At 41.5% G+C, this 15,803-nt stretch overlaps 1 protein-coding gene across 3 annotated transcripts in view; it reads left to right on the forward strand.

Moving 5' to 3' along the window:
• TDRD12 (tudor domain containing 12) overlaps window positions 1-15,803 on the forward strand; it is a 120,578-nt gene that overhangs the window by 50,732 nt on the left and 54,043 nt on the right. For all 3 annotated transcript variants that reach the window (XM_075118409.1, XM_048816635.2, XM_075118410.1), the window contains exons 18-19: window positions 2,751-2,879; window positions 11,954-12,071. In XM_075118409.1, the coding sequence (XP_074974510.1) occupies window positions 2,751-2,879; window positions 11,954-12,071 (247 nt within the window). The remainder of the gene's footprint in view (window positions 1-2,750; window positions 2,880-11,953; window positions 12,072-15,803) is intronic.

Genomic DNA, 15,803 nt, shown 5'->3' on the forward strand with positions numbered 1-15,803 from the left:
TACTAGGGTTGTCAATTTAATTGCAGTTAATTCATGCGATTAACTCAAAAAAAAATCACAATTAAAAAAAATAATCATGATTAATCTCAGTTTTAACTGCACAGTTAAACAAGAGAATACCAATTGAAATTTATTAAATATTTTGGATGTTTTTTCTACATTTTCATATATATTCTGTTATTGAAATCAGTGTATATTTTTATTACAAATATTTGCACTATAAAAACAATAAAAGAAACAGTATTTTTCAATTCACCTCATACAAGTACTGTAGTGCAATCTTTTTGTCTTGAAAGTGCAACGTGCAAATGTAGATTTTTTTGTTTGTTATGTAACTGCACTCAAAAACAAAACAATGTAAACTTCAGAGCCTGCAGGTCCACTCAGTCCTACTTCTTGTTCAGCCAATCACTAAGACAAACAAGTTTGTTTACATTTACAGGAGATAATGCTGCCCTCTTCTTGTCTATAGTGTCACCAGAAAGTGAGATCAGTTATTTACGTTGCACTTTTGTAGCCGGCATTGCAAGGTATTTATGTGCCAGATATGCTAAATATTCGTATGCCCGTTCATGCTTTCGCCACCATTCCAGAGGACATGCTTCCATGCTGATGACGCTTGTTAAAAAAAAAAAATGCATTAATTAAATTTGTGTCTTTACTCCTTGGGGGAGAATTGTATGTACCCTGCTCTGTTTTACCTGCATTTTGCCATATATTTCATGTTGTAGCAGTCTTGGATTATGACTCAGCACACGTTTTTCATTTTAATAACACTTTCAATGCAGATTTGACAAACGCAAAGAAGATACCAATGTGAGATTTCTAAAAATAGCTACAGCACTCGACCCAAGGTTTAAGAATCTGAAGTGCCTTCCAAAATCTGAGAGGGATGAGGTGTGGAGCATGCTTTCAGAAGTCTTAAAAGAGCAAGTGAGCTGTAGCTCACGAAAGCTCATGCTCAAATAAATTGGTTAGTCTCTAAGGTGCCACAAGTACTCCTTTTCTTTTTGCGAATACAGACTAACACGGCTGTTCCTCTGAAACTCCCTAATGCGGAAACTACATAACTCGAACCATCAAAAAAGAAAATCAACCGCCTTCTGGTGGCATCTGACTCAGATTTTGAAAATTAACATGTCAGTCTGTACTGCTTTGGATTGTTATCGAGCAGAACCCATCGTCAGCATGGACACGTGTCCTCTGGAAGGGTGTTTGAAGCATGAAGGGACACATGAATCTTTAGCGCATCTGGCACGTAAATATCTTGTGATGCTGGCTATAACAATGTCATGAGAACACCTGTTCTCACTCTTAGGTGATATTGTAAACAAGAAGCAGAGAGCATTACCTCTTGCAAATGTAATCAGATTTGTTTGTCTGTGCAATTAGCTGAACAAGAAGTAGGACTGAGTGGACTTGAAGACTCTAAAATTTTACCTTGTTTTATTTTTGAATGCAGGTTATTTTGTACATAATTCTACATTAATAAGTCCAACTTCCATGCTAGAGATTGTACTACAGTACTTGTATTAAGTGAATTGAAAAGTACTTTTTCTTTTGTTTTTTTACAGTGCAAATACTTGTAATAAAATAAATATAAAGTGAGTATTTGTACACTTTGTATTCTGTGTTGTAATTGAAATTAATATATTTGAAAATGTAGTATACATTCAAAAATATTTAAAATAAATGGTATTCTATTGTTATTTAACAGTGCGACTAATTGTGATTAATTTTTTAATTGCTTGACAGCCCTAATATTTACAAATACCAGCAGTTATCCATAACCTGTTCCCCAAAAACCTGGATGAAAAGATGGGCATTGAAGGGTTCCCTGAAAGTCAGCAAACTTGGGATTTTTTGGATCAAGGCGAACGTGAATTTTAAAGTTGAGAAGAGAATGAAGAAGAGAATGTCCGCTAGTAGCTCCCTCTTTTATACTGAATGTCTGCTGGTAGCTCCAGAGCCTCTGCTGACTGTCACTGCATATTGTTATGTGGGGTTATGCAAGGTGCAGTTCTGTCCCAGATTTGGTTTCATTTCAGGGAAGGAGTTGGCATACTTCAAGTGCTTTCTAGGTTTAGAGGTATTATTAATTCCATTGATTTTAAATATAGGAAATGTCACTTGAATCAGTAATATCTTCAAAACCATAATGCATTCTAAGTGTACCTTCTCTATATGAATAGAAGTGATGTTTGTATAGCCTGTGCACAGTTGCGACAATTGGAATGAGCTGAGGTGTTCTTACTTACAGTTTGTAGATCGGAACACTTTGAGGATATCAAGCAACTATTGTACATAGTATAGATATGCCTTAATTGTGTGTAAAATAATGCATTATCTGTATAGTTACATAAATAGTTACGATACAGAGGTTTCATTGGCATTAATCTTGGAGGTTAATTAATAGAAGGGCAGGTACGGTGGTCAAAGGTGCATGATAAATCAATTTATCACATGCATATTGCCTTCGATTATGTGGGTGAGTTGTGGCTGTGTGTCTACCACATATGTATTTATCATGGCAATATTGCTACTAGCTAAACCATCTTATTTACAACAACTCTAGGATTAGATAGGTGCAGCTTCATAACTAGTATTGATTTATGCTTTTTGATTCAGGTAGTATTAGTGCAATATATAAATGCACAAAATGCTCTGAGAGAGAACAGATATATAGCAAAATTTTTGTATGTTACGAGGCTGCTTTGTTCTACTTGACTTTATTTTGTCACTTTTATTAGGTGGTGCAACTTTGCTTGAACTGTGAGAGAACCTCTGTATTACTCCAGATACTGGATTTTACTCCCAGTAAAACTCAAAAGACTCTGATTTTCACTAATTCTGCGGATGAAACAGAAATGGTCTATAAAGTGAGTACTACAAATATTTAACTATTAACCTATAATGCATGTACTGATATGGAATGTGTTTTAAGTAGCAAGGTACAATAAGCTATAGTAATATTGTCTTGGCTTCTGAGCAGAGAGAGGAAGCGTTTGGACTTCTGGAATGGGTTTTTTCACTTTGGGAGAGAAATGATACTCTCTCCTCAGTTCCTTTGCTCAAACTTTCCAAAGCCTTTTTTAGCCATTTATAAAGTATAGTGGAGATTTCCTAACACCGTCACATAATATCATGTTTTTAGTTGCAAAAGTTTGGCAAAGCTATAAGCCATTCAGGATGAAATTTTCTATGGTGGATCTCACTGAGGTTGACACTTTTTTTTTTTTTTTTATGGCTGTAAGTTTTAGCAAAAGTTGTTTCCAAGAATGAATTCTGAGAAAGCGTTTGGTTCTGTTTTGCCCATGTTCAGTTCTTACAACCATTTCACTGAGAGTCCACACAAAAATTTGGCTATGTTAAATCTGTGAAAATTGCAATTTATACATACTCAGTAGAAGTTTGCTAGAGGCTGGCTGGCAGAAAACTTCTCAAGAGATTGTGTCTGCACTGAGTGTGTGTTGCATCTCCACATTATTTCAGTGTGCCAACTGGACTGAGTATGGTCCATAGCAGGGCTACAGGGACCAAGCAGATCTTTTCTGCAAGTTTTCCTGGACTGAGTGTGGCATCAGTTACCAGAATTCAGAGCTCTCAGTGCACCTTTTGCTGTTGCCCAAGCAGGATGAAGGAGGAGGACACAAGCTAACTTGTTCAAGTGAAAAGGGGTGGAGGTGGCAGAGGTATGCTACGGGATACTTACTGTAGGAGCTGAGGGGGACAAGGACAGATTTGAAGATATAGGGGCAGTGGTAGCTTGGGGATAGGTAACATGCTGGGGTAGACAAAGCATAAGAATTGATAGCCACACCCCTTCCAAAACCTTAACTAGAACCCAGGATCCCTAAATACTTAGAAATGTTAGGCTGTGAACATGTCAGTTTGGGCCCCTAGAATTAGTGGACAATTCTGACCTTAATTTGGAAGTCCCCATTCTGTAAAATGAGTATAATACTATTTTACCTCACAGGGGAGTTGTAAAGGTAAATTGATTGATGTTTGTGCTGCACTCAGAGGCTACTGTGGGAAGCATAATAGAAAAGCCTATAAGGAAATAAATACTGTATTCAAAGCAGAGTTTGTGTGGCAGTGGTAAATGGAGTCTGGGGCCAAACAGTGAATGTGTATAAGAAGACACATTGAATAAGCTATCCTGTCAGTGATAGCACTGTCTTCTGGTGCACCTAATGAGGCAGGGCCATGTAGTATGTGATCATGGAATTAAAAATATACAAAAGTATGTAAAGGAGGAGTACAAAGGAATATCACAAGCATGTAGGGACAAATTCAGAAAGACTAAGGCACAAAGTGAGTTCTATGTGTATAGCTATCCAACATCTTGACAGATGAAAGGAAACACGACAAAGTCAGTTAGTGGCGTTTGACAGTAGTGTGGGAGAAGAGCCCAATGTGTATATGGCAGACCTCCCCAGAGTGGTGACAGGTCCACTCGCAAGATGGAGGTCGGAGCACACTCTGCTTCTTGGCTTGCCTGTGACTCAGCCTGGGCTCTCTGATGGCTCTCCATGATGACTGCTCCAGCCTTGACCCAGCTTCTCCAGACCGAGCAGTTGTGGGCAGGGTTTTCCCAGTTGTCAGGTGGGAATGCCGAATCTCTTGAGACCTTGCTTGACCTTGTCACTGTATTGGAGCTTTGGCCTTCCTCTGCATTGCAGGTAGTACTTCAGTTGGCCAGAGATCACAGCCTTTGGCAGACGATCTTGAGGCATACGCTCCATGTCTCTTAAAGCCTGCAAGCATCCAGCATAGACTGTAGGCCAGTTCTCTCGAGGATCTCGTTGTTAGTGATCCGTTGGTTTCAAGTGCCTCCAAGGATTTTTCTGAGACTGTGAAGGTAGAAACTGTTCAAGCTTCACTCCTGCTAGGAGTATGTGACCCAGCTTTTACTGCCATAAAGGAAGGTACTGAGGATGCAGGCCTGATAAACGGGCACCTTTGTATTCCTGGTTAGCAGCTTGTTCCAGACACGACGTAAGTTTGCCAAAGGTGACAAGAGCTTTGCCAATTCTTGCATCAAATTCTCTATCAAGGCTAAATGAGCTAGTTAAAGTTGAGCCAAGATAGCAGAAGTGATCCACGTTGTCCAGAGCTTCATTATTGACGTAGATTTTAGGTGGGCTGTTGGTGCCCTGTGACTTGACAGCTGTTCTCTTGGTACTGATTACTATGTAAAACTTGATACATTCATCAGAGAGCTTGTTTATCATGAGTCCCATGTAGCAAGGGACATAAAAAGCAATAAAAAGAGGCTCTATAAATACATTAGGAATAAGAGAAAAAGAAAGGAAAGTGCAGGTCCTCTACTTAGTGGGGAAGGAGAGCTAATAATGGACAATATCAAGAAGGCTGAGGTATTCAATGCCTCTTTTCATTTTTGACTAAAAAAGTAAATTGGGACTGGATACATTAATACAATTAATGACAAGAGGGAAGGAAATATTTAGATAAGTAAAAAGTATTCTAGTCAGCAGGGCCTGATGAAATGCATCTTAGGGACCTTAAGTAACGAGCTGAAACAATCTCAGAACCATTAGCAATATCTTTGAGAAATTATGGAAGACAGTAGATGTCCTAGAGGACTGGAGGAGGGCAAACATAGTGCCTGTCTTTAAAAAGCTGAAAATAGAGGACCCTGAGAATTATCAACCAGTCAGCCTAACTTTGATACCCAGAAAGATACTGGTACAAATTCTTAAGCAAACATTTTGTTAGCACCTAGAGTATAATAGGGTTATAAGGAATAGGTAACATGAATTTGTCAAGAGCAAATCATGCCAAATCAACCTAATTTCCTCCTATAACAGGGTTAGTGGATGGGGGAAGCAGTAGATGGGATATGTCTTCATTTTAGTAAGGCTTTTGACACAGTCTCACATGATATTTTCATGAGCAAGCAAGGGAAATGTCGTCTAGATCAGGGGTCTCAAACTCAAATGACCAAAAGGGCCACATGAGGACTAGTGCATTGGCCCGCGGGATGCATTACTGACACCCCCCCTCGCTGGCCCCGCCCCACTCCACCCCTTCCATGAGACCCCGTCCCTGCCCTGCCCCCATTCTAGCCCCCTCCCTGCCCCCGTGGGGTGCAGGAGGGGTGTGGGGTGTGGCAGGGAGTTGAGGTGCAGGAGGTGTTCAGGGGGCTCAGGGCAGGGAGTGCAGGAGGTGTGCAGGGTGCGGCAGGGGGCACAGGGCAGGGAGTTGGGGTGTGGGGTGCAGGAGGGATGAGGGGTGTGGCAGGGGGGTCAGGGTGCTGGGGTACTAGGGGGACATACTGGTGGGGTCCCATAGGAGTATGTCCTGGCTCTGGTACTATTTAGTATCTTCATTAGTAACTTGAATAATGGAATGGAGACTATGCTCATAAAATTTGTGGATGACACCAAGCTGGGAACTGTTGGCACTTCGGAGGACAGGGTTAGAATTCAAAATCATCTTGATAAAGTAGATAATTGGTCTGAAATTAACAAGATGACATTCAATAAAGACATGTGCAAAGTACTACACTTAAGGAAAGATCAAAATCACAACTACAAGATGGGGAATAAGTGGCTAGGCAGTAGTTTTGCTGAAAAGAATCTGGGGTTTATAGTGGATCACAAATTGAATATGAGTCAATGATGTGATGCAATAATAAAAGGGCTAATATAATTCTGTAGCTTATTAACAGGAGTGTTGCTTGTATGACATGGGAGGTCATTGTCCTGCTGTGCTTGGTACTAGTGAGTTCTTTGAGTGATGATGCTGTGGGTGCTCCACTTCAGGTGTTCATGCATCCCTGTGCTCGTAATTGAAGATTTGTGGTAGCTGTGCCCAGTTGAGTCGCACATGTGTGGTCCCCCTTTCATGTGACCTCAGGGTTATCTGGTGCTGTTCGCCCACCCCCTGCTCAGTTCCTTCTCTTCTGCCTTTGGCTTGAGTAAGAGCAGCTAGCAGCACCTCAATGTCCTTTACTGTTAGCAAAGTTTTTGCTAGTTAGCCGTAGTTTCTTAGTTGTTATAGTTCGTATTCTTCCATGTTAATTTTCTTTCTGAGGGGGGGGGCGGAAATCTTTTCCCTTTAGATTAGAAAGTTAGCTTTCCAGTTGGTGTCAGAGTAGAAATTTTAGTTTTCCCTCCTGGGGGGGAAATATTATCTGAGGGGGATGCCTGGTTCCCTGGTCTTTAAATGCTGCCTCACCTGCAGACTTTCAATACCCGTCTCAGACGGGCACTCTGTGTTTGCTGCCTCGGCAAGACACACATTCCTCAAAAGTGCTTGCGCTGTCACAGCCTAAAAGTCTGGACCAGGAAAGCAAGAGACCTACAATTCAGACTCCTTCTCAGGGAGAAGTCACTCTGTTCAGCCTCTCAGCCAAAAGCAAGGACACCTTCAGGACACAGGTCACCCATGGCCCTACCTACATGGATCAGACTCAACACTACCCCGCAAAGAAGGTGGCCAAAAAAAAAAAAAGTGAGTCACCATGCCATCCTGGGAATCAGCCAAGAAACAGCATTCCTCAAATGGGTAAACCCATTGGCACCGACCGCACCAACCTTTTCTGTGTCCAAAGTTGTGGGATCAACAGAGCAAAAGACCCCAAGTGGGCTAGCTCTGATACAGGCAATAAGGGGAAACTGAAACCCCATGCCATCAGCACTTCCACAGATGATGGTGCCACCTAGTACTGGCACCACTCACTTGGTGCACAAACCACATCGACAGTGATGCTGCAACAGTTGGTACCAACCGCTACGACTTCAGTGGTACTAATGCCACCAACACTGCAGCAATTACTGTGTCAATAAGACCTCATTATCATCTCGATGCCGGAGCCTCCTATTCTCAGAACCAACATTACTCCAGCACACTTGGTACTAAGCCACCTCATCACTCTGCCTCGATCTGTTCCTCCATTCTCAAGCGATGAAGAGGATGAAGGGGAAATATACTCCCCACAACATTCTTCCCCCATTCATGTTCTCATCAGACCAGATCCTCTGCACAGGAGATACTCTGCTGAACCTAAGGATCATCACTGGTACGGGCACCCATGGATGCCACCGATGCCCTTTCCGATAGAGTGGCTGTATTGGAGCCCATGGGTGGCATGTCCCCCACAACACAAACTTGCCAGTCCACCCAGAGTGAGCACACTTCAGTCACCTTCACCTTTGGTACTGGGTCCACCCGAACCTACAGAACAGGGGGCTGAAGAAGAGGAAGAATTTTCTGACCAGGAGACGACACTAGCAACCCACTTCTCATCTTCCCTTGACAACTCCATCATGCCACCATCTCCCAATGTGGGAGATGATTTCAAACAATTTCAGGACCTTTATAAGAGAGTTGTGAGCTCACTGGACGTTTCACTAGAAGTAGTCCAGGAAGCATAGCATAAACTCCTAGACATTTTACAGACATCGACCTTGTCCAAAATCACTGTTCCCATGAACAATGTGATTATGGAACCAATTAAATCAATCTGGCAGACCCCAGCAACAATCCCACCTACTTGCAAGAGGTCTGATTAAAAAAATATTATGTGCCTGCGAAGGAAATAGTTCCTCTTGCACCCAACGTCAAATTCTTTGGTGGTGGATGCGGTCAGTGAATGGGGCATTCATAACCCCCAAAATATACCATATGAAAGGGATTGGAAGAGACTATCTTTTTGGCCGTAAGGCATACTCTTCTGCCACTCTCTACACCTCAGGATTACGAAGCATTACTCACCAAGTATGATCACAATAAGTACTCCAAACTCTCAGAATTTATTGAATTTATTCCTGAAGAGAGAAAAGAACAATTCAAGTCCACTATTTCAGAAGGACATCTCATCACCAGGAGTGCATTACAGGCCATCCTGGATTCTGTAGACATGGCAGCCAGGTCCGTAACCACTGCAGAAGTGATGCGAAGGGCTTCTTGGTTATATCTTTCTGGATTTCCCAGAGAGGTGCCATCAGTGCTGGAAGATCTGCCATTCGAAGGACCAAAACTCTTTGCAGCCAAAACAGATGAGTCTCTTCACATGCTCAAGGAATCGAGGGCGACACTGAGATCCCTAGGCTTCTATATACCTGGGACCAAGAAAAGACAGGGTAAATAGTATAACCCATAGAGATTCCGGTTCACTTCTTATACACAGCCCCACAGACAATATTAACAACAGGGCCGAAAAGAGAGACCTATGGGGAGGCGACAACTCCCACCGCCGTCTGCTACGTCTCAACACCCTGCATCTAGACGGCAAATTCGAGACTTTGGTTTGAGAGTCCAAGATCCCCCACTTCTTTTAGTGTTGGAACCACTGATATCTCCCAACCATTCGGAGATCGTTTAACTCCTTTTTAACCAATCTGGCAGTCCATAACACTACTGCTAGTGCAAGAACTAGAATTAATTGGAGCCTACCTCAGTTCTCCTCAGGTGATGCCCTCTGTACCACAGCAACAATTCCTAACTTTCACCAATCTGATCTCCACAACACTAAACAGTCTGCAGGTAACTGCCAGGACTTGTCTGCAACTGTTGGGCCACATAGTGGCCATGACTTTCATTGTCAAGCATGCAAGACTACACATATAGTATCTACAATCCTGGCTCCAGACGACCTTTATCCCACACAGGCACAATATAAACGAACACCTCACAAGGCCAAACAAGATAAAATATTCCCAACTCTGGTGGACACAACCAGACACGTCTGCATGGGGTGCCTTTTGTACACCACTCCTAGGTTGGGGAGCACATCTGAACTCTCATTCTATCCAGGGCCGTTAAGTCCCTTCTGCACATAAATATTTTAGAACTATGAGCTGTTCACAATGTGTACTCCCTCTTCTTACCCATCACCAAAGACAAGACCATATAAGTCCTCACAGACAACTTGGCATGCACATTTTATGTAAAACAGATAAGGGGCGGGGGGCAGCACTCTCACACTGCCTGTGCGTAGAAGTCATGCAGTTTTGGCACTGGTGCATCACACACAATATCCATATCATAGCATCATACCTACATGGATGCCAAAACACCACAGCAAATGCACTAAGCAGGAATTTTTCTCAGGACCGTGAGTGGGAACTGGACACACGTGTGCTACACAGTGTATTCAAGCATTGGGAGTTACCAACAGTAGAGCTTTTTGCAACTGCACAGAACACTGAATGTCCTCAGTTTTGCTCCAGAGCAGGGCTGGGCCTTCACTCATTAGGTGATGCCTTTCTTATCAAATGGGACGCTCCCCTCCTATACCTTTCCCCCCACCCCGCTCCTGGCGTGGGTGCTTCACAAGATCAGACTGGAAAAGTCCAAAGTTATCCTGATATTCCCCGTGTGGCCTCAACAAACCTGGTTCCCTTACACAGGCAACCTTAATTTTGCCACATCTTCACTTCTTTGTGTTTGACTTGGAAACCTCAACACACTTTTCCAAGGGAGTTTTTGTATGTAATTTCATTTACAGTATGTACATAGTTGCTATTTCAAAAAATGCCTAAAAATAGCAAAAGCACAAGAACACTTATCCACATATAGCATTCCTTTCTGAGCTCCAGCAAAACATTTTTATCTTCATATTTCCAAGTAGCTTTGGTTTGTCTCATTCCCCAAGAACATTAAAACCCTTGTTTAAGGTTTCAGCTTGACAATCAGTCAGAATTCTCAGGTATCAGTCAAAAATCATATCCCCTAGGCCAGTGCAGTCCACCTGTCATTGCGTGGCTTCACAGGTCTTATTACATTTGAAAATAACCTCTACATTTGAGACAAAACAACGGTGTGGCAACTGTAATCCACTCAAGGATCTTAATCACTTAATCATAATCTCTATCTTCATGAAATTTGGAGGTATAAAGTAGCTTTTAACGCTTTATGTAGTTGAGATAGGACATTTCAAATAAGTGACTTTTCAGTTAATTGTTCTCTTATTTTTGCCACCTTAGTTTCATGTTTGACTGCTAGTAAGTGTTTTAAGCCATGTGTGCCAAATCAGTTGAAAAATATTTTAAGTGGAATACTGTTAGCAAAAATGTTGAAACAGAATTTTGTAGTACAGGTTGAAGTGGAATACTAATTCAAGAGGACACCTTTTTAAAAATTGATTATTTCAGTTATTAAAAACGTGCTATATAAAGAGATCCATTTTCCTGATTGAATCATTTGGCCTCTGGCAGCTGGCTCTATTAGTCATTTGTTTTATTAGTGTCTAGACAGAAAATTACTTGACACATCTGTGCCTTGAGGTATCAAAAAGTATTAGTGTGTTCCTTTTGACTCAGAGTTTGAAAGGAAAAAATCTGATTGTGTAATAATTAATTACAGATGAAAACAGTATCATTTATTTCAATATTTCAAGATGTTATGCATCTCATGAGCGTTAATATATCTGAAAAATTGTTAACATATTAGTAGCAGAAAATCCTGTACATGCACAGGATGCAATTTTTGAATACTTTTGATAATTTATTTGAGAGATTTTTTTCTAGCTCTAATCAGAATGGAGGACTAAGTCCATAGAAAGTTGAAATCTTGTGTAGAAGCTATTTTTGGGTTACCCATGCACTCAAAAACCATCAGACATTTTAGTTGGTAAGACAGCCCATTTCTTCACAAAAACATTTAAATAGAATTCTGAGCATTTTTATATCAGAGGATTGACTTTAAATAAGAAAAACACCACGTTTATTTTAATAAACAAAAAGCCTGTTTACCTAAAAATATTAAACTAAAGAATGATTGAAGTTAAAGTTACAAAGCAGAATTATTTCTAAATAGAAGATTTTGTGGGTACCCCTTCTACATATGACCCCAGGAGGTATGTAATGTACCAGTAGCACAAGAATATTTTGTTTCAGCTAGAGTAATAGTTGGTAATCAGATTTCATTTGTGTAGTATATTTCTGGAAAAACTCATAACTCTTTTATGTTTCATCATTAGGCAGTGGAGAGTAGTTCCATATTCTGCTTGAAAGTACACAAACAAATTGAATTTCATTTCAAATATGCCGTAGAGCAATGGAAAAAAAAATTTAGTTCTGGCACCCATGTTGTGTTAGGTAAGTACATTCCTTTTTGAGTTTGTCATTTAAAAATTTTTGGGGTCTTTGCTGTAACGTTGTTTTTAAAGAATATGTCTCTAGACAGTGGTATTTCACAGTTGTTGACTCTATATAAGAACTCATGGATAAATGTTTCATTTACTTACGTTACTAAAATGAGAAAGCAGCTTAAGAATGCCGCTAAAAGTTTCATTTGCCAATTCTTGGCTATATGTCACTTTCTGTGTGTGGATCATGCACCACTCTAAATACTCATTGCTAGGTTATGCCAGTTTTTCTACAGGAGGCAACTGGCTCTGAATTTTGGCAGTCTGGTGTGGATTAGTAACTCAGATAAAAGCTGCCTCGTTTTCAGTGAGGCTAACTCAAACTAGGGATCAGAGTAACAGCCGTGTTAGTCTGTATTCGGAAAAAGAAAAGGAGTACTTGTGGCACCTTAGAGACTAACCAATTTATTTGAGCATAAGCTTAGCTTACGAAAGCTTATGCTCAAATAAATTGGTTAGTCTCTAAGGTGCCACAAGTACTCCTTTTCTTCAAGCTAGGGAAAAAGTTCTTTGGTAGAGTCACAACTTGGGGCCAGGAGGAACTTTTCTTCCCTTTGTCCCTTTTGTTTCACTGCTGGACAACTTTTTATAGTGTACTTATTCTTATTGTCTTAAAGTTGAAGTCTTTTTCCCCTGTGTTTTTAGAGCAGTCGTCTTAGCCATTTAAGTATTACAAAATTTTCATAGTGGTCTATGCTGAGCCTGGTTGCCAGTGCTCATACAAAAGCTTGTCCTTTGATCTCCTGGCTTGCATCTGGGCTTCAGTGGTTGTCTCCACACTTTATTTTAACAGAGGGAAAAATCAGTCATTTGGACATCAAGCAATTTGACAGTCAGAATCCTATGCATTCTCAAAAGCACACCTTTGAAAATAAAGGATTACAAAGCTATATTTTCATATACTCGAAGATAATTTACTGTATGGCTTCATTAAGACAAATAAAGATTAACTGGTAAAATGTCTTGTCAACTATACCTGTAAAATGGGATGAATATCCTTGCTTTTCTTCTACTCTGAAAATAGTATCTTTTCCAAACACATTCTCTTTCTGCTTAATGGTTCTGGAGTCCTGAAAGACATAAAATGTTTTTATAAGAGATTTGTATTTGGCAGTTGCTGGCTTCCAAGAACAATGTAGTCTCTTCCAGGGTGATGCTTTCATGACTAAAATTTCGATATCAAAAGTCTTGTAAAATCATTTAAGTATCTGATACTTGCTGCGGTGTGACTTGCTTTTCCCAATAAATCTTTGTCAGTAGTGCACTGATGAATGCATGACAGATGAAATGGAACGGACTTCCATCTAGATCAGGGATGGGCAAACTTCTTGGCCCAAGGGCCACATCAGGGTTACAAAACTATATGGAGGGCCGGGTAGGGAAGGCTGTCTCTCTCCAAACAGCCTGGCCCGTACCCTTTATCCGCCCCTTCCCGCTTCCTGCCCCCCGACTGCCCCCTCTCGGGACCCCACCCTCTATCCTACTGCCCCTTCTCCCTGTCCCCTGACTGCCCCGCCTATCCAACCGCCCCCCAGGTCCCTGTCTCCTAACTGCCCTGACCCATATCCACACCCATTCCCCCTAACAGACACCCCGGGACTCGCACACCTATCCAGCCCCCCCCATTCCCTGACTGGCCCCCTCCCCTTGAACATCTGCCCCATCCAACTGCTCCCTGTCCCCTGACTGCCCCCCGGGACCTCCCGTTCTCTTACCATACTGGAGCTAGCCATGCTGCTGTGCTCCTGAGGCTGCGGGGGAGGGGAACAGTGGGAGAGGGGTCGGGGGCTAGCCTCCCCGGCCAGGAGCTGAGCAGCCGGACAGGACGGTCCTGCGGGCCGTAGTTTGCCCACCTCTGATCTAGATTGACTCTTTCTCAAGTGTCTTTTATGGCAGTTGAGGGATCCATAGTAAAGACACTTGGAAACTCCTCATAGTTTGAGAGGATCTTGCCTCATAGCAACCAGGATATCAGAATTCAACAATCCAGGTTCAGATATTAGGTTTATGATTATCAATCTTCAAATTCTTCATTTCTCTCAGATCTCTGGATTGAAAAATACTATGCTTCTGCAGTACAGTCTCCCTGAGTGGAGAACCAGAATTCAGTGCCCACCAAAGAAAATGAGACTCTAACCCTGTAGTCTTTCCCCATTAGGTGATGTCTAACATATTTCTTGATATTCTGACCACTAAAACTCAAAACAGATGGGCGCAGAAAGTAATTTTCAGATAATATCCAATTGAGATGCAAGAGAATCACCCCACTTCTTTTTTAGCTCATCGTCTTTATCCTCCATTGCAAAGAAATGTTTTGCAATTTTCCAGGCCATTCAGAACTTCCAAAATTTTTGAATATCATCTCGTGTGCCTTCAGAAGAATGTTTTTTTATTTACTCTGGATTATTTGTGGAAGCAGAGATGACCAGAGACTTTCATCCAGTCTTACACTAGTCACTTTTCAATTAGTATGCTGTAGCTGAGCTCTGCTAGGTCCACCAAGTCTGAGACCCGGGGGTTAGTAACCACTGGTGCAGTTTATTCACAGGCTTGTTCCCACCACCGCTTCACCGTGTACAGTTGATCTTTCACCATCTGGAGGCGGGAAGGAGGGAAAAGCTACCTCCCTGCTTCCACTCCCTGTCTTTTCCCTTTCTTTCTGCTCCCCCTTTGACTTTCTTCCCCTGCGGCTTTTACATAGCCCCAGGCTAATTAGGTAACAGCTGTCCCTGCTTCCCTAATTAGGGCCAGGTTATCTCAAGCCAGCTCTGAATCAGCAATCCTTTGCCCAGCACCCTGTCGCTTATGCCTAAAAGTGACCCAGATAATTACCTGTTCTCCGTAGATCTGAAGTTGTTACACTCATTTCATTCTCTCCAAATAGTCTTATATTTCCGCATTTTCTGATAGGTAACAAATGTTAACCTTGGGCTTCCTTTCAGTCCCAGCATCTGTTTTCCAAGTTCTGTGATCATGCTCTTGTGACTGAGAAAAGGGTAACCAAATTTACCATTGCCATTGATGTTTGCTTTTCGATCAAAACTTTCTTGGTTGAAATGGTCATGTACTTGTAGAAAAGCTCATGTAAGACATGTCAAGATCAACTCAACCTCTAAGTGCAGGTTTTGGTTTGTTTGAGGTTTTCTTTGTTTGTTTTGGACTTTGGGGGGGAGGGAGTGAGCGAAAAGGGAAAACAAGAACTTGCATTCAAAAATAGAAGAAATACAGGTGTATGTCAGAGTGATTCCCATTTTGTCTACAAATTTCTAAAAGCGACAGTTGCTACACCTCTTCATGATGATAGCTTTCTTTTAGGGCACAGACACATAGGAACTTCCTCAAAGACTGCTGCAATTTTTTCTTCTTCAGAGCAGGAATTTCTAGCACCAAAATCGACTTAGCATTCCCAAAGAACATTCATATTTCATCAAGCTTCCTGATTGCCCAGATGTTGAACCTAGATGGGTTTCCATCACAGAAAATATTTTTAAAAAGGAGTTTAAGCATTAACTGTCACATGCAAAGCAGCTGCCAAGAAAGTGTTTTCCAAAAACTCAAACTGTTCCACAATTGAACTGGAATGTAACAAAAACAGGATGGGGTGAGGTACATCAAGCCGGTATAAAAAGCTAAGATCAGAAGCAATAAAATTTTATTCTTGAGTTAGCAAAAAAATGTTCAT

The sequence above is a fragment of the Caretta caretta genome, chromosome 12, assembly GCF_965140235.1.
Source record: "Caretta caretta isolate rCarCar2 chromosome 12, rCarCar1.hap1, whole genome shotgun sequence".
Classification (NCBI taxonomy): Eukaryota; Metazoa; Chordata; order Testudines; family Cheloniidae; genus Caretta; species Caretta caretta.